The sequence below is a fragment of the Staurois parvus genome, unplaced genomic scaffold (assembly GCF_062004578.1).
Source record: "Staurois parvus isolate SC_StPar_1 unplaced genomic scaffold, SC_StPar_1.0 ptg000353l, whole genome shotgun sequence".
Classification (NCBI taxonomy): Eukaryota; Metazoa; Chordata; class Amphibia; order Anura; family Ranidae; genus Staurois; species Staurois parvus.
The window spans coordinates 1,393,192-1,418,171 of NW_028318149.1; the positions used below are offsets into that span (position 1 = coordinate 1,393,192).

A 24,980-nucleotide genomic window follows, 5' to 3' on the forward strand; every position below is an offset into this window, starting at 1 on the left:
CAGTGCCGTAAGGTCCGCTGCAAAACTTGTCCCTTTGTTCAACATGGCCAAAAGGGCTTCCACAACAAAGGCAATCATTATAAACTTATGGACTTCTACAACTGTTCATCTAGTTTTGTGGTTTACTGCCTTAGGTGTTCATGTGGCCTCCTTTATGTAGGTTGCACTATCTGCACCCTCTGTTCCAGACACCGTTGCCTAATCGAAGGGGGAAAAGATGAGCACAGAGTACCCCGACATTTTCTAGATATCCACAATAAATCCACCATTGGACTTTAGGTTTGGATTATTGAGGCCATGCCCACTGACCTGCCTGACGCAGAGCGCTTCCACGGGGAAATTTTCTGGATGCATACCCTCGATATTCTGTCTCCGGCTGCTCAACGAGGAGTTGGAGATTGCCACCATAATATAACAATTGTCCTTTTTGTTAAAACACCCCATGGTATTATCCAGCACACCCCATGGTATTATCCAGCTCAGGGCTTAGAATTTCAAGTCCTGAGCTACTAGCCAGGCCTTAAGAGTTACTCGCCACCAACAAAACACACAAACAGAGACACCTGTACACACACACACACACACACACACAGGCACGTACAGACACGCATACACACAGATACATGTACATACACAGAAATACACATGCACAGACACACGTACATACACACAGACACATGTACATACATACACACAAACATGTACATACACGCAGACACATGTACAGATACACACACATACACCCCCCCCCCCCATAAAAAGTACTGCACTCTAGGGGGAGGCAGACAGCAAAGCACACACTCCTTCCTTTGCTTTCACTGCGCTCAGCTATTGAACAGTCTGACGGCTCCCAGTGCCAATGACAGATCTGGCCTGAGCTCCGAGCCTGCTCAGCAAGATGGCCCTGGGGGGGGACACTCGCCCCCACCATAATTTCCACTAGCCACTGGCGAGCAGGCAAGTGGAAATTCAAGGCCTGATCCAGGTACAGAACTATCACCATTTTTGTTCACAGGCTTACATCTCTTCTTCTTGCCTTGGGGGTGGTCCACATCCCACTACTCGTGGGTGGTCATGAGTTTAGAAAGTACTAACAGAGATAGCTATTACACCAGAGAAATTTGCTTTGGTTAATTGATTGCTTGCTACATCATTCCCCAGTTTTTGGGGATGATATGTACATAGATGACTTTGGTGTCATTGACGCATTTACACACATGCACATTCCATTTACAATTGTGCATATTTATATATCTTTATATACATTACCCTATCTCCGCACCTGTTCGCAGAAGCCCATCATTCATAATCCTACAGTACTTTATCTAAAATTTTGATCTTTCTTACATTGTTCATCCATTAATTATTAGTCTATATGTATATTTATGTCCATTTATCAATTTGCTGAACATCTACCTAAAGACATATATTTATCCTCTTTAGTCATATTCATCACCTCTCCGGTTTATTATACCATTTAAATATACATACATTCCCCTTCTTTATTATTTCTTTTATGATTTACCACCAGAGTTCATACTACGGTTTTATACTCCTGTGTTTATGATTTCTTATTTATTATCTTTATGTTTCTGTGGATATGAATTTTGTTACCTTTTTATTTAATTATTATGACTCTCAGATCGACATTGTACTGCTGTTCTGTTTAACACTGTTCTCCTCTGCCTGCCCCCGCCCCTGTCCGTCACTCTCCGTCGTCCTATTTAAAGCTCTCTTCCCCCTCCCTCTCCTTATGCTCGACCCATGCCTGATGAAAGAGCACAACAGTCCCCAAGCATGCTTAGAAACGCATCGCATCCCGATGACGTCAGACGCCGACGACAGGGATTCTCCGCTTCTCCTCCTTGCAGCGAGCGCCTCCTACTGATCGGCCGGGATCCTGTCCAAGAGCAGCCCTTACATATGGCGACCAACGTCCTGCAGTCCATCCCTATGAGCCTCTTTTTACTTTGCTAAATGTGAGTTGTTAAACTTACTTTTGCTTTTGTTCTCCTAAGAATGAATAAACTACAAGTTCTGCCTTCTACTGTGGCAGAAAGACTTGTTTCAATGGTCAGCAGAGGCATTGATGAGCACTCTCAGTCTTCTGGCTTTAAAACCAAAAGTCTGACTCTGAAAGCCAAAGGACATATCTGCAGGAGCCCCCATTGCACTTGTTACATAGTTAGTCTGGCTGGAAAAAGACAAAAGCCCATCTAGTTCAACCATTAAAAAAAAGTTATAAGCCTATACCCACAGTTGATCCAGAGGAAGGTAGAAAAAAACCCAGCAAAGCATGATCCAATTTGCTCCTGCAGGGAAAAAAATTCCTTCCTCATCCCCCGAGAGGCACTCAGATATTCCCTGGATCAACTTTACCTATAAATGGTAGTATTCAGTGATATTCTGTGTATCTAAAGCAATCCACTGAGCTGGCCAGAACCAACTCTTGAGGGAGTCTATTCTACATTTTCACAGCTCTCACTGTGAAGAAACCTTTCCGAGTGAATAGCTCTACACCGAGTTCACTATATGAACCACTGATTTATTTATACATGTTGATCATATTCCCCCTTAATCTCCTCTTTCCAAGAGAGAATAAATTCAGTTCCTCTAATGTTTCCTCATAGCTGAGCTCCTCCATGCCTCTTATCAGTTTGGTTGCACTTCTCTGTACTTTCTCCAGTTCCTCAATGTTCTTTTTGTGAATTGGTGCCCAAAACTGAACTGCATATTCCAAATGAGGTAATACTAATGATTTGTACAGGGGTGAAATTATCTCTCTCTCTCTGGAGTCTATACCTCTTAATACAAGAGAGGATTTTGCTCGGTTTAGAAACCGCAGCTTGGCATTGCATGCTATTATTATGCTTGTGATCTACCAGAACTCCCAAATTCTTCTCCACCATCGATTCCCCCAGTTGTACCCCCCCCAGTATGTATGATGCATGCATATTCTTAGCCCCCAAGTGCATAACCTTACATTTATCAACATTAAACCTCATTTGCCACATAGTTGCCCAATTAAACAGTGCATTGAGGTCGGCTTGTAAATTAAATACATCCTGTAAGGACATTATGACACTGCACAACTTGGTGTCATCTGCAAAGACTGAAATGGGATTTTTAATCCCAGACCCTTTATTGTTTATAAATATATTAAAAAGTAAGGGTCCCAACACTGAATCTTGGGGTACACCATTGACTACCCTAGACCATTGATAAGCATTGAATACTTGTGATCTACTGATCTTGGGTGCAATGCTTTCCAGGCTCCTGCAGGAAAAAAATAAGATACAAAGTTTCATGGAGTGTAGAAGGGGTTAGAACACCTTATATATCTTATTATTGCTGTACCTGACAGTGGTACAAAGTACAAACGGAAAGCATGAATCTACCCACTTGACAGAGACTACAAGTTAGGGAAGATTAAAAATACTGAGATGTCACTAGAACAGGAAGAGTGGGGAAATCTTCCCGTTTGGAAAATTGTTCATTGACAAATGTCTAAAAAGGGATTTCTCACACTGTTGACAAATTTCCACTCACTTCCAGTTGTATCTACAAAAATAAAGACAAATCTCCCTAATGGACAAATGGCAAAAATAACCACCTGGCAGTGGTTTTTTTTACCATTTCACACTAACTCCATTCAAAATTCCCTAGACACACAGATAGCATTTTTCTAGCAATTTCAAAACTGAACAACACAATCTACATTGTACCCTCCCACAAAGTGTATAAAAAAAACAATGTTCATGGCAAGCTGCTTTGTTGCCAAAAATTATGTTTGTGGCTAAATTTAGACTCAACACCATAACAACACCATAACAAAAGAAAACTTGTCAATTTTGCTCAACATACAGTTGCATACTGTATTCTGTAGTATACCAAAACCAACAATATTGTTGACAACAAAATAAAGGTGAGTAAAACACATGAAACATACTGCTTATACCCACAAATGTCCAATGAACTAAGTACTGTTTGCCATTGCTTCAAATTATTACAGACTATTATGATGGACTTCGATCAAACCTCTTATATGAGAAAGGTTGTTTGAGGGTTTGCTAAAGTGCAATAGAATAATGGAATTGTCAAAATATAAGCAATAGGCAGAATGGATTTATGGCACGTCAAGTTTGTCAAACATGAAGTGGTAGGTTGGACCTTATACACATGATTGTGGTTGTAGTATGTGTGGACAAAAAAAGTCTGATATGGCTCCCCACAGATGACTAATGGTAAATATAAAGTTTTCCATTGTTGCTCTCTCCTGAAAGTGCTATCTTGCAAGGCTGTCGTGTTGAAACTGTGGCTATGATAATCTGAGTCAATAGCCTTGACTGCAGAGCTGCAGTTCTGACTTTCTAATCTGAATACTTGCTATTTATTGGACAATGACTGAGAAAGTAACAAAATCAGTGACAGCTAGGCAACTAGTATTCTTAGGCGGTGATCATAAATGGCTATCTTCGTATTTCTCTCAGTATGGGTTTCCTTCAAAGTCTATAGTATATATAACCCAATTTTTGGTAAAATATAAAAAAAAAATTATGTAACTCCTTGTAAATAGATACCAAACATGTCGCACTTTTAAACTGCGCACTCTCAGAATGGCAACAAACTACAAACTTAAAAAATAGGCAGTGCTTTACAATTTTTTATAGGTTATCAGCTTAGAGTTAGCGGAGTTCCAACGCAAAAATTACTGCCCTCACTATTACATTCGCGGTGGTACCTCAAATGTGTGGTGGGAACACTGTTTACATATGCATGCGTGATAACCTGGCTGCACCGCTGGATCAGATACCAGGCTCCTCGATCGCACGAGAGAGCCCAAAGAAACACCGATGTAAAAGCAGTCCAGTGTCTAATCAGCTGCTAGGATTGCTTTTAGATGAATAAAAATCGTCAGCTGAAAAAAAAAAACCTGAAATTATGGTTTACAGCTGCAGCCATAACCCCGGTATAACCATTTTAAACCAATCACAAACATGTATGTAAACAAGACCAGGATAAAAAAAAAAAAAATCTGCATTAGCAGTGAATATAAAGCTATGTTGTGAATTAAAGTCATTATAAGATGTCTCTAAACTACAAATAGAACTGCATGCACGGTTTATTTGGCACAGATGTGGCAAATGAGGTTTAATGTTACTGTTAATAACTGTAAAGTTATGCACTTGGAGACTAAAAATATAATTCCACCAAACAATCTCGGTGGACTAACAGCAACATCGTATTAATATAATAATAATAATAATATAGGTATAGCAGAATCTCATCCTAAATATGCAGTTCTGTTTAGGCACTTAATCCAAAAGAATGTTGCAGAAATAGAGAGTATAAACAAGGGAAACTATATTAATAAGGGAGGACATTGGCTATGAGAAAAGATTAGCTGAATTCAATGTAGTCACCCCTAGAAAAGGCAATTGGGGGAATAGGAGTACTTTGAGTAAATACAGTCATGGCCAAAAATATTGGCACCCCTGCATTTCTGTCAGATGATGTACCACTTCGCCCAGAAAATTGTTCCAATTACAAATGTTTAAGAGTTCTCATGTTTATTCCTTTTTTATATTGGTATTACACCAAAAAGAAAGTGGAGAATCAAAATTCCAAATATGACACATTCCACGCAAAACTCCAAAAACGGACGGGACAAAATTATTGGGATTGTCTCAAAATTGTAATAAATAATTGCATTCCAAGTTTGTGATGCTCCTGTAATTTGTAATTAAAGTCATCAATATCAATTAACAGGTGCTGACAATACAGAAAACACCAGCAACCAGTTAAAACGGCAAAAAAATGTACTCAACCTTTCTGTTGTGTGCTTGTGTGCGCCATATGGAGCATGGAGAAGAGAAAGAACAGCAAAGAATTGTCTGAGGATTTGAGAACAAAAATTGTGGAAAAGGATGGACAATCTCAAGGTTACAAGTCCATCTCCAGAGATCTTAATGTTCTTGTGTCCACTGTGCACAACATTGTCAATAAGTTTACAGAAAGAAAAATTGATCAAAGATTGCAATGATGGATTGTTTGAATGGTGGATAAAGAACATTGATCAACTTCCAGACAAATTCAAACTGACCTTCAGGCTCTGACAGCGTACAGCTGTGTCCACTCGCACTATAAATCACCATCTGAATGAAAAGGGACGCTATAGTAGAAGACCCAGGAGGACCCTACTGACACACAAACATAAAAAAAGTCAGAATGGAGTTTGCCAAAACTTACTTTAGGAAGTCAAAATCCTTTTGGGAGAATGTGCTGTGGACAGACAAAACAAAATTACAGCTTTTTGGTAAAGCCCATCATTCTATGGTTTTCAAGAAAAGCAATGAGGCCTTTAACCACCTTCCGCCCGCCCTATAGTAGAATGACAGGCGCAAGGTGGTTCTCTTGTTCTGATCGGACGTCATATGACATCCTACCAGACTCACTGCGCATGCGTGGCTCAGGGAGCACGCAGCGCAGCGATCGCCGGTGCGCTGTGTCCCTCGGACACAGCGGATCACGGAAAGAGCCAAAGATGTCGGCTCGGCCATGTGATCAGCTGTGTCCAATCACAGCTGATCACATGTAAACATGGAAATGCTGGTTATCGGCATTTTTCTCCTCTCGAGCTGTCACGCTGACAGCTCAAGAGGAGAGCTGGTAATCGGCTTTCCGCGGAGGGGACATGTACACTGATCATCAGGGCACTGATCAGTGTGCCCTGATGATCAGTGTGGCCCCAGAAGTGCCACCTGTCAGTGCCCATCAGTGCCACGTGCCAGTGCCCATCAGTGCCACGTGCCCCTCAGTACCACATCAATGCCACATATCAGTGCATACCAGTGCACATCAATGCCACATATCAGTGCCCATCTGAGCTGCCTTTCAATGTCACCCATCTGTGCCAGTCAGTGCCACCTATCAGTGCTGCCAATCAGTGCCGCCTATCAGTGCCAGTCAGTGTCGCCTATCAGTGCGCATCAGTGCCCATCAGTGCAGCCTATCAGTGCCCATCACTGCAGCCTCATTAGCGCACATCAGTGAAGGAGAAAAATCACTTATTTACAAAATTGTATAACAAAAACTAAGAAAAAAACTTTTTTTTTCCCCCAAAATTATCAGTGCTTTTTGGTTTAAGAAAAAATAAAAATCCCAAGGGTGATTAAATACCACCAAAAGAGAGCTCTGTCTAAAAAAAATGATAAAAATGTAATATGGGTACAGTGCTGTATGACCGTGCAATTGTCATTCAAAGTGTGACAGCGTTGAAAGCTGGAAATTGGCCTGGGCAGGAAGGGGGTATCAGTGCACTGTAGGCTAGTGGTTAAAGAAAATAATACAGTCCCTACAGTCTAACATGGAAGAGGTTTACTGATGTTTTGGGGTTGCTTAACTGCTTCAGGTACAGGATGTCTTGACCAACGCATTATGAAATCTGAAGACTACCAAAGAATGGGGTGCAATGTGGGGCCCAGTGTTAGAAAGCTGGGTCTCCGTCAGAGGTCATGGGTTTTACACAGCAGGACAATGACCTAAAGCACGTCAAAAAAGCACCCAGAAATGGTTTAATACAAAGCACTGCCGAGTACTGAACTTTCACCCGAAAAAAGTTGTTCAGTCTGTAGCATACACAGAATTGGATGCAACGCATTTTTGTCCTTCCTGTCCTGGCCAACCTGGTCTCTGCCTCAAGTACTACTTCTATTGCTATCACACACTAATGGAGTATTAGTATAGGGTACAGCACGGTACAGTCTACGGTACACAATTCACATAGGGTCTTGAAAGATGTTAGGTAGTAAGGAAACTGGCTATTGCATTTTGAGAGACCCTAAAATCACAGCCTGGAAAGTTTAACGTTATAGTTAAGTTACAAAAATGTTTTTTAAAAAAGTAATTATTGAGTTAATGTTATATTGTGTTACTGTGTGTTGTTAACCGTTGTGGTTTGCTTTACAAGAAAACTAATCAGCTGCAGAACTGAGCTGTTTATTCTGACAGCCACAGTATGATATATACACATAAATCAGTGCTTGCAGAGATTTCTCATCTGCAGTTAACTGCTTGAGCCCCAGCCACTGCATGAAAACGTTTGCAGGGCTGCGCAAAACCACGTTTTAAAATGTGGTTTTGCAAAACAGGTAGGGGGCGCGCGCGAGGCGTGCACCCGCCCTACCTGTCCCACAGGTCTAAGCCGCCGGGTCACGGCCAGTCATTACCGGCAGTTTCCCTGCGATTAGCGGTAATCGCTGACAGAGAGCAGGGCTGCATTGTTTACACACAGCCCTGCTCTCTGTCAGTTGCCTGTCAGCTCCTGACAAGCTGAAGAGGGAGAGAAGAGTTTATCTCTCCCGATCAGCCTGCCCCCCCGTCCAGCACACACCCCGCCCCCTAGTAAAACACTCCCCTCACAGAGTTAACCCTAAAAATGTTAACCCCTTCCTCCCCAGTGCCATTAGTACAGTGTCAGTGGTTTTTTTTTCCACTGATCACTGTATTGGTGTCATTGGGGATGTCAGTGACCCCAAAACAGTTCCCCCCCAGTGTCAAAATGTCCGCCGCAGTCCCGCAATCCTGCCATAAGTCACTGATCGCCACCATAAATCGCTGATCGCCGCCATTATTAGTATAAAAAAAAAAAATTAAAAATCCCAGTATCTTTCCCGCCATTTGTAAACGCTATAACTTTCATGTAAACGAATTAATTTACACGTATTGGGATTTTTTTTTAGCAGAGACATGTCGCAGAATGCATTTTGGATGAAATTTGTGACAAAATTAGATTTTTTTACTGGACATGTTTTATAGCAAAAAGTCCAAAATATTGTTTTTTTTCCTCAAAATTGTCAGCCTTTTTTTTTATAGCGCAAAAAATTAAAACCGCACAGGCGATCAAATACCACCGAAAGAAAGCTCAATTTGTGGGGAAAAAAGGATTTAAATTTAATTTGGGTGCAGTGTTGCATGACCGCGCAATTGCCAGTTAAAGTAACGCAGCACCGTGACACAAACCTCTTCTGTAACCGCTTCCTGACCACCCTACAGCAGAAATACTGCTACAGGGCGGCATGGGTACGCAAAATCACACACATTATATATATATATATATATATATATATATATATATATATATATATATGTGTATGTGTGTGTGAATTGCGCTCCCGTGGTTTTCACACCCCTCCCAGATAGCGTCAGATTGCCCGTCAGTACACCAGTCATCACATTTAACCCCTTGATTGCCAGGAGCACGCTCATGTACAATAAACCTCCATTGCTAGTATAGTGTCTCAATGGGTCAATATCTTTGATCAGGTCAGCACTATACCAGCGTTCACATTAGTATAGCATCCCCAAAAACGCAGCGTTAGCAGGATCAGCCCCGGCACCTGCCAACACCTGCGTTTAGCCCCTACGCTTACCCCCCCTTCTCCCCCAGCAAGTGCAGTGTCAGTAGGTCACGGTCACTTGATACATTGCACACAAAACCGCAGTGTTCGCAGAATCAGGCCTGATCTCTGTTAGCACTTGCTGGTAAATTTTGATGACTCTCATATGCAGCAGAGTGCCAGTACTAGTGCCGCTCTACCTTTTGGTGAGCTGGCGAGTACCAGCGGTCTAGTACATCCTGGTCTTTTACATACCTCCTTGATTTTTGGAGCTGTTTTTCACGGAATATCTGTATGTGTTGATTGTGGATCAAAGCAGTTTATATGCACAACAATTTATTGCCGCCAACCCAAATTCAAACTTTGCCAGACCATTCGCATGGAAACTCATTACGGTTTTCAAATTTACATTTTTTTGGGGCCTAACCCTCAACATGGGCATTACTAAAAGAAATCAGTTGCGGTTGTATTGGTCCGCAGACCCGATTCATCATATGCCGTGTTCTCTGCTGCCATGGCCAGGCATAGATATGAGAGTATAATGTGTTTTATGCATTTCAGCGACAATACACTCTGTCATCCTTGGGGTAACCCTGAATTTGACCGGCTCCACAAAATTCAGCCCCTCGCAAATCACCTTAACCTAAAATTTGCAGATGTCTATACTCCCCAGCAAAACATCTGTGTTGAGGAGTCCCTTATTAATTTTTCTGGCCGCCTTGCATTCAAACAATTTCTCCCCAGCAAGCGTGCCAGATATGGGGTCAAGATGTAGAAGACCTGTGAGAAGACAACAGGCTATACTTATAAGTTTCGGATTTACGAGGGAAAAGATAGTCACGTGGAGCCCGCCCGGATGCCCAGACTACATGGGGAGCAGTGACAAGATAGTTTGGGACTTGGTGTCATCCTTTCTCCATATGGGGTACCACTTATACGTGGACAATTTTTATTCAAGCGTGCCACTATTTAGACATTTATTCAATCTTGGAACTGGCACTTGTGGCAAAGTGTGACCTAATGTGTGCCCACCATTAGAAGTGGGTGGATGCAGGGCTAATTAGCTGCAAGATTGCTTTTACAAGCAGTGGGAGATGATGTCCCCCCTCCCCCGCTGCCTTCCACGGCCTTCTTGGGCAGTCCCGTGCCATCAGGAGGAACCTGAGAATGCAGCCGGTGTTTCTGCCAGCTGACCATAGAGCTGATTGGAGACCAGAATGGTGCCAATCATCTCTATAGTCTAAGAATTCGGAAGCTACAAGCATTTCATCACTTCAGTTTTGCAGGATATAAACAGCGCCATTTGTAAATTGGGAAAGCATCTGATCACACCGATTTTGGTTTGATTAGATAATGTAAAGGCAGAGGAGATATCTAGAGTCTGATAGACCCCAGATTTCTCAAAAAAGAATATGACAATGCCCATTGAAGTTATAGGGGTTATTTGCATTCCCTGTTATAGCATTAAAAGTGATAATACAAAATAAAAAATGAAAGGTACAATGTAAAAATAATAAAAACGAAAAAAAAATTGCCCCTCACATGCGCGCACACCTGTGTGCACAAGCCTTGACCCTGTGCCGTTATGTAAACAGCGGTTGCACCATGCATGTGAGGTATTGCCGTGAACGTCAGATCAAGGGCAAGTTATCTTTTATATTTTACCAAACAATTGGCCAATATATTGTGTTTTTTTGCATTAAAAGTAAAAAAAGTGTATTTTTTTTTTAAAAATTGCTTTTGAAAAATCGCTGCGCGACTACTATGTGCCATAAAAAAATTGTAGTACCCACCATTTTATTCACTAGGGTGTCTGCTTAAAAAAAATATATAATGTTCGGGGGTTTAAATTAATTTCCTAGCAAAAAATACTGATTTTTTTCATGTGAACAAAAAGGGCTTGGTCTTCAGGTGGTTAGAAAAGTGAATGATGTGTGGCATAAACTTCTAATGCTGGGCATAAATCGCCCCTCCCCCCAAAATGACCCCTTTTTCGGAAAGTAGTCAACTATCTGCTGAGAGGAATGTTGAATCAATAGAAGAATTTATTTTTTTTACAAGTTTTTGGAAAATGACAAAAATATATATATATATTTTTTTTTTTTTTACACAAAATTGTCACTTAAATAATTTACTGCTCACACATGCCATGGTTATATGTGGAATTACTCCCCAAAATACATTTTGTTACTTCTCCCAAGTATGGGGGTACCACATGTGAGAGACTTTTTGGCAGTCTAGCCAAGTACAGGACCCCAAAATCCAATAAGCACCTTCAGGCTTTTAAAGGGCTTTATTTCCTCATTATACTTCCAGACTACCTATCACAGTTTCGGAGGCCCTGAAATGCCAGGATAGCACCTAACCCCCCCCCCCCCCCATATTACCCCTTTTTGGAAAATAGACGCCCAAGGAATTTGATAAAAAGCACGGTAAGTATTTTGCAGATCTCATTTGTTGCCACAAGTTTTTGGGAAATGAAAAAAAAACCAAAAACATTTTTTCTATTTTTTTTATATTTCAAAACCTTGTGAGAAAAAATGAGATCTGCAAAATACTCACCATGCCTCTTTTTAAATTCCTTGGGGTGTCTACTTTCCAGAAAGGGGTCATTTGGGGGGGGGGGGGGCTATCCTAGCATGTCAGGGCCTTCGAAACTGTGATAGGTAGTGAGGAAGTGTAATGAGGAAGTTAAGCACCTTCAGGCTTTCAAAGTGGTCATTGGATTTCAGGCTCCTGTATGTGGCTAGGCTCCCAAAAAGTCTCACGCATGTGGTATCCCCACACTCAGTAGAAGTAGCAGAATGTATTTTGGGGTGTAATTCCACATATATCCATGGCTTGTGCGAGAAATAAATCATTTAAATGACAACTTCGTGTAAAAAAAAAAAGTTTTTGTCATTTTCCAGAAACTTGTGGGAAAAAAATAAATCTTCCATGGACTCAATATGCCTCTCAGCAGATAGCTTAGGGTGTCTACTTTCTGAAAAGGTGTCATTTGAGGGTGTTTGTACTGTCCTGGTATTTTAGCACCTCAAGAAATGGGCAGTCAGAAAGTAAAAGCTATGTAAATTCCATTATCTATACCATAGTTTGTAGATGCTATAACTTTCACAAAAAGCAATCAATATACACTTATTGGGATTTTTTTTAACCAAAAACATGTAGCAGAATACATTTTGGCCTAAATTTATGACGAAATTTTAGTTTTTTTTAGATATTTTTATGACCAAAATGAGAAAATAGTTTTGTTTTTTTTTTCTTCAAAACTTTTTCTGGTTATAGCACCAAAAATAAAAAGTGCACAGGTGATCAAATACCACCAAAAGAATGCTCTATTTGTGTTAAAAAAAGGACATAAATTTCATTTATGTACCGTATTGCATGACCGCTCAATTGTCCGTTAAACTAGCGCAGCGCTGTATAGCAAAAAAATGTCGTAAATGGCAGTATCTATACCATAGTTTGTAGACGCTATAACTTTCACACAAAGCAATCAATATACACTTATTTGGATTGTTTTTTACCAAAACCATGTAGCAGAATACATGTTGGCCTAAATTTATAACTAACTTTGAGTTTACTATATATTTTTTTATAGCTGAAAGTAAAAAAATATTGTTTTTCTTCAAAATATTTGGTCTTTTTTTGTTTATAGCGTGAAAAATAAAAAGCGCACAGGTGATCAAATACCACCGAAAGAAAGCTCTATTTGTGTGAAAAAAGGACGTAAATTTCGTTTAGGTGCAGCATTGCATGACCGCGCAATTATCAGTTGAATTAGTGCAGCGCCAAGTAGCAAAAAGAGGCCTGGCCATTAAGGGGAGTAAATCCTAAAGGAGCTTAAGTGGTTAAAAAAGAAAAAAAAGAAAAAAAGAAAGAATGTATATGCCCAAGCATGAGGGGCCAGGGGTGGTCAGTGGGTGGATCACTCCTATGCTTTGGCATATTTTTTTTTGGCAGAGATTTATTCATCCACATCGATCGATGTGAATGGAGGAATCGGTTAGGTTCTTTTTTTTAGTTCAGCTCACTTGCTGAATGAAAAAAAAAAAACAAGATTACATGTATGCCCAACATTACTGTAGAAGTGGGTATATGCAGGGTGGTAGATTTTAATGATAGGCATAACATACACTTTTTCTGGCAGAGATTTCTTCATTCACATCGATCGATGTCAACCCACAGGGGTGAGGCATCATCCTGGTACGGTTTTATTGTTCAGGCGGTGGTCAGCTTTCTTGTAAAAGCAATCCTAGCGGCTAAGTTGCCACGAAGATTACTTTTACAAGCAGTGCCGCTTTCCACTGTTTTCTCGGGCTCTCTAAATTGGTGTGAACAGATGCTGTTAAGGGCAGCAGAGGAGAGATCTGGAGTCCCACCATACGTGGGTATGAACGCGAATGTCAGCACTAGACCTTCTGTGTAAATCTAAAGTGATAACCTGTAAAGGCTTTTAACCACCTGCCAACCATGCTATAGCCGAATATCTGCCACAGCGCGGTTGTCCAGTCCTGGGAGGGTGTCATATGACGTCCTCCCAGAAGGCGCCCTCCCACACGCCCCGGGGATCATTGTGATTGCTGTGTCCTAGGGACACAGCTGATTATGTGATGTAGTAAAAGGCCAATCACAGTGGCCTGTTACCATGTGATCAGCTGTGTCCAATGACACAGATAACCGGCAACTGCATTTACCAGTGATCAGATAACCAGCAATTGTCAGAGGACAGATCAGCATCGATCATAAGGGCACTGATGATCAGTGTCCATCAGTGCCACCCACCAGTGTCCATCAGTGCCACCCACCTTTGCCCAGCAGTGCCCCCCCATCAGTGCCATCCAGTAGTGCTGCCAGTCAGTACCCATCATTGTTGCATATCAGTGCAGCATCATCAGCGCTGCCTATCAGTGCCAGCTCATCAGAGCTGCCTATCCGTGCCACTTATAAGTGCAGCCTCATCAAGGCACATCAGTGAAGGGGAAAAATTACCCGTTTACAAAATTTTATAATAGAAACAAAGAAGACTGGGCATTATACTGTGTTTTTGTGCAATTAAATTCAAAAAAGTGTTTTGTTTTTTTTTTAAACTGCATTTGAAAAACCACTGAATCAATACCGTGAGACATTAAAAATTTAAACACCCACCATTGAATTCCCTATGGCCTCTGCTTTCAAAAGCTATATATGTTTAAGGGTTCCAAGTAATTTTCTAGCAAAAAATACTGATATTTACATGTACACAAAAAGTGTCAGAAAGGCTTGGTCTTCAAGTGGTTAGCCCAGTGGTTCTTAACCTGGGTTCGATCGAACCCCAGGGGTTCGGTGAGTCAGTCTCGGGGGTTCGGCGGAGGTGACCCACACCCGACTCATATGATTTGTGATGACATGCCCCGCTTGTCCATCATTGGCTGCAGGTGGTCACGCAACATCGCTTAGCCCAGTGGTCGGCAAGCCGCGGCTCTTGTGTGCCGGGCGCCCGCTCCCCTCCCTCCTCTCGGGCGGCAGGGACTCAAATGCAATGATTGGCCAGTCTCGCTGCCACTCACATCCTGATAGCCAGTGATTGGCTGTCAGGATGTGTGTAGGCGGGGCAGCGTGACGAACGTGAGAGGAGCTAGGCTCCTCTCACAGTCCGCCCTGAAGACCGGAACGGCGCGGGAATACAGCGAGAGGAACGCGCGGAGCAAAGGTAAGTGAATTGACACAGGGGGGACTTGGGGACTTAATATGGGGGATGAATTAATATGGGGAATGAATTACTATAGGGGGGATGAATTACTATATGGGGGATGAATTACTATATGGGGGATGAATTACTATGGGGGATGAATTACTATATGGGGGATGAATTACTATATGGGGAAGGAATTACTATAGGGGGGATGAATTACTATATGGGGGATGAATTACTATATGAGGGGATGAATTACTATGGGGGATGAATTACTATGGGGGATGAATTACTATGAGGGATGAATTACTATATGGGGGATGAATTACTATATGGGGGATGAATTACTATATGGGGGATGAATTACTATATGGGGGATGAATTACTATGGGGGATGAATTACTATATGGGGGATGAATTACTATATGGGGGATGAATTACTATATGGGGGATGAATTACTATATGGGGGATGAATTACTATGGGGGATGAATTTTCATACCGTTTGTTACAACATATCTTTGCGAGCAATCCTTTGAGGATGCTGGACATAAAGACGAAGAAAAGGAACAGACTTTGTTGCGAAAATGACATGAGAGTGGCACTTGCCAAGGTAATGCCGCGCATTTCTGAACTGGCCTCTGAAAGACAACAGCAGAAGTCACACTGATTTGCGGTAAATATTCACTGTTTTGTTTTTGTGTGAAAATCATGTTTTAATGGTTTTGTTCTTTGTTCTTAATGGTTTTGTTCATTTTGTGCACCTATGTATAAATATATACCTATGTTTTGAATTTTAAAAATCATATTTTATTTTTCCAATTAAGAAGGGTTCGGTGAATGCGCATATGAAACTGGTGGGGTTCAGTACCTCCAAAAAGGTTAAGAACCACTGGGTTAGCCACTTGCTGACCACGCTATAGTTGAATGACGGCAACAGCACGATCGTCCAGTTCTGGGAGGGTGTCATGACATCCTCACAGAACTAAGTACCAGGTGCTCTCTGTGTCACCGTAAAGGGCCAATCACAGCTACCCTTTACCACATGAGCAGCTGTGTCCAATCACAGTTGATCATGATGTAAACACACTTGCTTGTTACCAGCAGTACTTTCCTCATGCTGTCACAGCATGAGGAAAGTACTGCCGATAGCCGCAATTGTGAAAGGTGACATCTACACATTAGTGACCATTAGAGCTGGTAGTCAGTGCCCATTAGAGCTGGCAGTCAGTGCCTAGTGCTGCCCATTATTGTCGCCTCATCAGTGCCTCCTCATCAATGCCCACCAGTGCCGCCCTTATCAGTGCAGCCTTATCAATGCCCATCAGTTCTGCCTATCACTGCAACCTCATCAGTGGTGCCTATCAGTGCTGAGTCATCAACGAAGGAGAAAAAGTACCGGTTTGCAACATTTTACAAAAGAAAGAAAACTTTTTTTTTTTCTTCCAAATTTTTGGTCTTCTTTTGTTTCGCAAAAAATAAACAACCAGTGGTGATTAAAATACCACCAAAAGAAATATCCCCCCTAGGAGGGGATGGGGAACACCTCAGAATTCCAATACCAATTTCAACCATTACGCCAGAGACGATATGCGGTCTCACCCCCAATCAGGATATGACACAACTCGGGATAACAACCCTGACCATAGACCAGGAGACTATCAAACTGGACCACACCCGCAGTCCCATTTTTTAGGGACAGGCCACACGTGGAAAAGAAGCGTAAGAATAGAGAAACAAGAGGAGGGAAAAGGGTCAACAGACCCAAAAAAAGAGGATAGTTTGACCGGGAAGGGCATTTTCAACATTAGTAAAGCTCCATTATTACAACAAGAGTCCTCGATAGGGGACTTAAATATGCACCTAAAGCTGGTCTTAATAAATTCCAGACATACAGTCAGGTCCATAAATATTGGGACATCGACACAATTCTAACATTTTTGGCTCTATACACCACCACAATGGTTTGGTCCCTTAACAAGTGGGAGGCACAGATGCAAACTGTTGTAATTCCTACACCGTTCATCTGATTTGGATGTAAATACCCTCAAATTAAAGCTGACAGTCTGCAGTTAAAGCACATCTTGTTCATTTCATTTCAAATTTATTGTGGTGGTGTATAGAGCCAAAAATGTTAGAATTGTGTCGATGTCCCAATATCGATGGACCTGACTGTATGTGGATGTCCACAGATTCGCCAGGAAATTAGCAATCAAAAAATATTTCCTGAGTAAACCTGGTTCAAGGAACACCGGCATAACCAACAACACGCATTCCAATCTTAGAAATGCCTCGTTTTTTAATCCTCCTCCTCAAACACAGACATATTAATATTTTTAAAGATCTGGTACTCAAAGATATAGAGGCCATCAAAGTAAAACGACCAAACAACCCCAGGGATATTGTGATAGGATTGAATTCTTTGCTAAAAAATAAAGAATAAAGATTTAGTCATCAGGCCAGCTGATAAAGGAGGAGGTGTAGTGGTTCTAGACAACAAAGAATATATGGCAGAAGTCCAGAAAATATAAGATAAAGATACCTACACTATCCTACCCAAAAATCCTGTTAACTTTTAAATGCTCTCTTAAGGATTTGATTGAGAAGGGATATAAGAAAAATGTGATCAGCAGAAAAGAAAAGGAGTATCTCTGACCTAAAGCCCCCAGGCTTCCCATTTTGTACTGCTTACCGAAAGTACATAAAAATCCGGTTCAACCACCAGGGAGGCCCATAATCAGCAGCATCGGATCTTTGTGCTCCCGCATTGGGCAGTACATAGATCACTATCTGCAACCCCTCGTACTTTCCACCCCTGCTTACATTAAGGATACCAAACAGGTGTTAAATGAAATTAAATCTCTCAGTTGGAATCCAGAATGCTTAACCTTTTTGGTCACGGCAGACGTGGCCTCACTGTATAGCAATATTGGCCATGATGATGGGATGACAGCAGTCCAATATTATTTAGATTTGGTAGACTATCTTTAGAGCATAAAAATTTCATAACTGACCTTCTGGATTGTGCTATGAGGAAAAATTATTTTTGGTATAATCATACTTTTTACTTGCAAACAAGGGGCGTCGAAATGGGCGCCACATTTGCTCCCAGCCTGGCCAATTTATTCATGGCCAGGTGGGAGGAAGACGTCATATACTCTCGTGATTGGCCTGAGCTATTATTTTATAAACACTACACTGATGATGTTTTACTATTATGGCAAGGTGAGGAATCATCTTTAGTTAATTTTTTTGGTACGCTCAACCATAACGACCTAAATATACAACTCACATATACGTATAGCACTACCGATATCAATTTTTTGGATATTACACTACTCAAGGGCGGCTACTTAACTTTGGAAGCATTCTTTAAACAAACGGATAGGAATAGCTACATTCCCATAGACAGTTGCCACCATCCATCTTGGTTGGCTAACGTGCCTAGGGGACAGTTTATGAGAATCAGACGTAACTGTACTGATATTGAGTCATACCGCACCAAAGCAAACATACTTAAAGATTTATCCAAAAAAGGCTATGAGGAAAAGACTCTTGATATCGAAATCACCAATGTAGCAGATATGAATAGAGATGATATGCTGTCCGATATAACCACACAGAAGAAAAGTATGTTTTATCTGCTAGTTACCTCTTTTTCTATACAGTATAAAGCCATCAATAAAATTATCAAGAAAAATTGGAATATCTTACGAGCGGATCCAGTTTTAGCTAAAGCTTTACCAGACAAAACCGGAAGTGGTTTTTAGAAAAGCGCCCACCCTTAGGACAAAGATTTCACCTAACGTGATTGAACCTCCACCCAGACCGAGTTTTTTCACAAACTCAAAGGGCTTCTTTCCCTGCAAGAAATGTCCAATATGTGTACAGACTAAAATGACCAAAGAAAGAATTGAAAAGTTTACATCCACTGTCACAGGTAGAACATTTGATAGAACGCACTTTATAACATGTAATACTAAATACGCAGTTTATCTTCTGGAATGCCCCTGCCGAAAGCAGTATATTGGCCGTACAACCCGTAGGCTGCGCGATAGATTTCGCGAACACTGCTATAATATAAAAAGAGGATTTAGAGAGCATTCAGTATCCAAATATTTTAGGTATCATCATAACTGTGACTCATCAACTCTTAAGTTCACAGGGATTGACATGGTCCAACAACACTAGAGGGGCTCAAACAAAACCAGACTCGTTTCCCAAATGGAAACAAGATGGATTTATGAAATGAGGACCCTTACTCCAGCAGGCCACAACATTGACATCAATATTAACTGCTATATAGATAATAGTTAACAGTTGCATCCTTGAGTATCATTCATACACATTCATATATATTTTGATATCTTCCCATATGTGGAATTTTTCCTTTTTATTCTTTTTTATATTATATTTTATAAGTTAATATATATATTCTTTTACAGTAAATCGTGACATTATACATTTTTTATTTGTATAGGTGTATGAATATATATGATTTCCTATTTGATGTGTTCTTTTAACTTAATTTGTTTTTCATTACCTGTGCTGCATGTTAGGCCCCAGTCAGCATATTTCAGATTTTTTCATTTGAGTCATTAAAATAATGGCTTATATATACATATTCTTAGTTCTGTATTTCAGAACACTACAGGTTTTAAATATTATAGAGAGAATGTGCTACATATTGGCATCTTTTAGTTTTAGCACTTCTAACCCACAATATTGGTGATTTGTGTTAAGGGCAACTGCATGCCCTTAACACAAACATCATAGGCTAGACATCCAGTCCCTTGCTCTCACGAGTGTATTCTTTCATTGATCTACACTAGCATGGTGGTATCTGCACACTCGCAATACGCTATTGCCTATAACAGACTACAAAAACATGGCACCCGCGGCTTCGCGCATGCGCAGTCCGTCATGTTCCTCGGCAAGATGGCGCCCGCTAACGAGCGCGCGCCATCCGACACGCTATTTATAGACGAACTAGGCGTTCAGGGGGGTCAGGCATCAACCCCTTCTGACGATATATGTGTATATGAAACGCGTTAAGGAGCCCCACCACCCAGAGACGCCAAGCAGCCGGATCACAGAGGTCCGGCGGCCATTACAACTATTATACTGGTTAGTAACATTGCCAACACAGGTCTTTTGCATTCAATTTAGAACTGCATCTGTATGTGATCACCCTTCACCACATGTATGTGCTTACTTTTATGTATTCACTTTTTAATTTTTAAAAAAAATCATTTATCATACTACACTATGAGACCCCCCTTTTTTTCTGGCTCTACTATGAGCACCTAACTCCCAGGATCCAGGTTTCATCCAACTTGGAGGATGGAATATATTGTATGACCAGACCAATCTTAAGATCCTGGAGAGGGATCTCGGATTTACTATCAGAGGTGGACAACATCTAGACCAGACCAGGTTCCATTTGATGGGAGCCTCCCAAGCCGGATTACATCATTTATTGCACATTAAAATACTGCTTCTGGCGAGTTTGCAATCCCGCTAATCTTTCGCACACCACCGGATGTTTTTCACTCCCTGGCTGATTATTCACTCCCAAATTCAATCACTTATTGGAATCTCATCATTTCAAGTGACATTTCCATATCATTTATTCACGTATCCACTAGGATTTATATTTGGTTCACACGATATAATCTATCATTAATCCATCTTTACGACATTCATTTATTTTCAATTCATGCGCTGCACTAATGCTATGTTTATGTGAAAAGAAATATCTATTTGAAAAAAATTATAAATGTTTTAAATGGGTACAGTGGTACATGACTGCGCAATTATCAAAGTACAACAGCGCTGAAAGCTGAAAATTGGCATGGGCATGAAGGGGGTAAAGTGCCCAGTACTGAAACAGTTAAAGGCCAAGTTTTCTTTTTTAGGCAGGCAAGTGGCTAATGAGATATTTCTCATGCATGCGATGGGTATATGTGGAATTACACCCCAAAACACATTTTGCTACTTCTCCCGAGTATGTCGATACCCCACATGAGACTTTTTGGGAGCCGAAAACCAATGACTATCCTCAGGCTTTCAAAAGGTGTAATTTCTTATTTTCACTTCTTCACTACCTATATCAGTTTCACAGTACAATCAACCAAACCCCTCAATGACCCCTCTTTGGAAAGTAGAAGCCCCAAGAAATTTGATAAGAGGAATGGATTTTTTATTTTATTTTTCAAAACCGTGTGACCAAAGAATTAGATCTGGAAAACACTCACCATGCCTTTTATCAAATTGCCTGGGGCATCTACTTTCCAAAACGAGGTCATTTGGGGGGGGGGGGGCATTTGTACGAACCTGAAAGCTTGAAGGTAGTCATTGGGTTTTGGGGGCCTGTACATGGCTAGGCTGCCAAAACGTCTCATATGTGGTATTCCCATACTCGGGAGAAATATCAGAAGGTGTTTTGGGGTGTAATTCCACATATACCCATTGCATATCTCATTAAATCTCATCTTAAATATCTCATTAAAGTGACAACTTTGTGTATAAAAAGAAAAAGTAATTTTAAAAAAATTGTGGCAAAAAATAAAATATTTCTCATGAATTCAACAATCCCCTCAGCAAATGCCTTGGTGTCTACTTTCCAAAATGGGGTTATTTGGGTGGGGGGGGGGGGGGTTGGTGCTTCTACTATCCTGGCATTTCAGGGCCTTTAAATCTGTGATAGTGAGGAGGTGAATTGAGGTATTTATGCCCTTTGAAAGCCTTCAAGTGGTCGATGGTTATTGGACTCTGTACGTGGCTAGGCTCCCAAAAAGTCTCACACATGTGGTATACCCATACTGGGGAGAAGTAGCAGAATGTGTTTTGGGTGTAATTCCACATATACCCATGGCATGTTTGAGAAATATACCATTTAAATGACAACTTTGTGTAAAAAAACAAAACAAAAACGAACAAACATTTTTTGTAATTAAAAAAGAAACAAAAACAAAAAAAAAATATAATCTTCCATGGGCTCAACATGCTTCCTACAACAAAGAGCAAAGTTAGAACAAAGAGCAAACATGAAATTCTGCATGAAACTGTGCAAATCTGCCACAGAGACATTTGACATGAATCAGCAAGTTTACAGAGCTGCAACGAGCCGTACAAGGTGTTTTGAGTGGCACGCATGCTTCAAGAGATGAAGAACATCACTGGAAGACGACAAGCAATCAGGAAGACCTTCAACGAGCTCAACCCCCAAAAATGCCCTCTTCCCGAAGATGATGATCCAGCTCAAAGGTCGGCAATTTGACAAAATTGCAGACATACAGCGATTTGCCCAGTTTCACGCAGAATTTCACATTTGCTGTTTGTTCTAACTTGCTGTCCATAATGAAACAGCAGACATGCTAATGTATGTGGTCAAAATAGCACCAGTTGCACAGCTCCCGATGTACAAAGGACGCTGTCTTTTGGCACACTGATTTATGAAGGTTGGTGCTTCCTATGACTGTACGTGCAGACATATGTTGGCGTGTTACAAAACTAGTCTTGAAAAATTCTTTATACCACCACGTACATTTCATTTAGGTACAGTATTGCATGACAATTGCAATTGCCAGTTAAATTAGTGCAGTGCGGTATAGCAAAAAATGGCCTGCTCTGGAAGGATGTAAAACCTTCCAGAGGGCAAGTGGTTAAAATATGGGTTTTTTTTTGTAATTGAGATTGATAGTAGCTTTCATTACATGTAGAAAAAAACATTTATAAGCAGCTTCTTTGGACATGTGAACATTACAACATTACACAGGAAAAATCCATCTACACAATACCTGTTTGCTAAAAATATTCACGCACATCAACCAGCAGCTTGTTTTGTACCATCATTTGCTGGCACAAGGCTATCCAGCTGATGTCTGTTTCCAGTTTTAACTAGCCATTCATTAAATTTGTATTCAACAAGTGCTTGGAATCTTTTTTTCTGTTCCCTGTAAAATGCAAGAGAAAAAAAATAAAGAAACAAACTATCAGTAAAGACAACTTTTATGTTTCCATATTCTAAAGCAGTTTTTCTCAACCTTTTTCCCCAGAGGAACACTTGAGAATTTTATCTGTTTTCAGGGAAACCCTACTAAAAATTATTTATTAATCTAAGGAACACAATACATTAGCATAATTAGCAAATTCTAGATATAATACATATTAAAAGGGGAAAAAAAATAGACTATTTAGTGAATGTTACACCAAAAGCAAATTGTTTACTGCATTCATTCACTGTAGGATGAAATTATTTTGAGTATTGCCCATAAAATAATGACCAGAAATGCAGAAATGAAAAACTGCAGTGACCCTTTACATTGGTGGTCAATATAATCATTCTTAACACAAATAATGGAAGAAAGAACCCTAGTAGAGAAAGTCCGTTCCAAAGGATAAGTGGCATGTACTTTACAGGACAACTTGACCCAGGAGCATAGTTGTCATCCAGGTCCATGCTCTGTTTACCTGTCAAAATTAGATCTGTGTTCGACTCTGTACACCCCCTCAGTCTCCAATGACAGAAATTGGATACACAAGCGGCTCTTCACGCTGTACAGGACAATTCATCCATGTGAAGGAGCCCTAAATCTGAAGAACACTAACTTTTTTTTAACAGAGTAAAAATCTATAAAGGATGATTGCACACTCTCAAACCCATATGGGCCAATTTGCTCGTATGAATAAGCCTTAAATCAAAACAATCTCACAGAATCTGGTCCTCTTGTGTCCGGTATATTTAGGTCCCTATCAGGTAAGTTTAGGGGTTACTGGCTGTACACAGATTCCTTTAATTAATACCACCCACACCTAATCCAGTCATCACTGTTGCTCTAACTGCTCCTTTCCACTATACGAATCTCTCCTTTGTGTTGAATTAAGATGATGACGTCCATTGAGGGACAAAGGATTGTAGAATTGTCCATGACAGTTTTGTGAGCAAACAGTCCTCAATGGCTTGAATTTTACACAAATCACCATGTACACATATTGCTACATCTAAACTTTATTTTGGGTTGCGTTTCATGTTTTTTACAGATCAATTATTTTGCTTAGTGATCCTACACCATTACTGTATGTGTACTGTTCTATACCTTTCTGCAATGTGTATACCAATATACAGTTGTGTTCAAAATATTAGCAGTGTGTTGAAAAAAGTGAATAAAGCTCAAAATCCTTCTAATAGCTTTTATTTCCATACACACAAATGCATTGGGAACACTACACATTCTATTCCAAATCAAGACATGAAGAAAAATATATCAAATTTGTGTTGTTCCTCTAAAAAAATTGAAGAAAAGTGAATATTAGACTGTTCAAAAAAATAGCAGTGTTTGTATTCTTTACAAACTCAAACATTCACTATATAAACTGAAAAATGTTTGAAGATTTTGCTTTCCTTTGAATCACTTAATATTTAGTTGTATAACCACTGTTTCTGAGAACTGCTGTACATCTGTGTTGCATGGAGTCAACCAACTTCTGGCACCTGTGAACAGGTATTCCAGCCCAGGATGATTGGACCACATTCCACAGTTCTTCTCTATTTCTTGGTTTTGCCTCAGAAACTGCATTTTTGATGTCACCCCACAAGTTTTCTATTGGATTATGATCCGGGGTTTGGGCTGGCCACTCCATAACGTCAATCTTGTTGGTCTGGAACCAAAATGTTGCACGTTTACTAGTGTGTTTGGGGTCGTTGTCTTGTTGGAACACCCATTTCAAGGGCATTTCCTCTTCAGCATAACCGCTTCAAGTATTCTGATGTATTCAAACTGATCCATGATCCCTGGTATGCGATAAATAGGCCCAACACCGTAGTATGAGAAACATCCCCATACCATGATGCTTGTGCAACCATGCTTCACTGTCTTTACAGTGTACTGTGGCTTGAATTCAGTG

General features: G+C 40.6%; 1 protein-coding gene across 4 annotated transcripts in view; it reads right to left on the reverse strand.

Moving 5' to 3' along the window:
* The window catches only part of TBCCD1 (TBCC domain containing 1), a 124,192-nt gene that overhangs the window by 6,406 nt on the left and 92,806 nt on the right, over window positions 1-24,980 (reverse strand). The window contains exon 6 of one of the 4 annotated variants that reach the window (XM_089684709.1): window positions 22,899-23,029. The exons of 1 other annotated variant lie outside the window; for it this stretch is intronic. In XM_089684709.1, the coding sequence (XP_089540835.1) occupies window positions 22,900-23,029 (130 nt within the window). In that variant the 3' untranslated portion in view covers window position 22,899. Of the gene's footprint in view, window positions 1-22,873; window positions 23,030-24,980 lie in introns of those variants that run through there. 2 more of the 4 variants (XM_089684708.1, XR_016313840.1) reach the window with 2 other exon arrangements.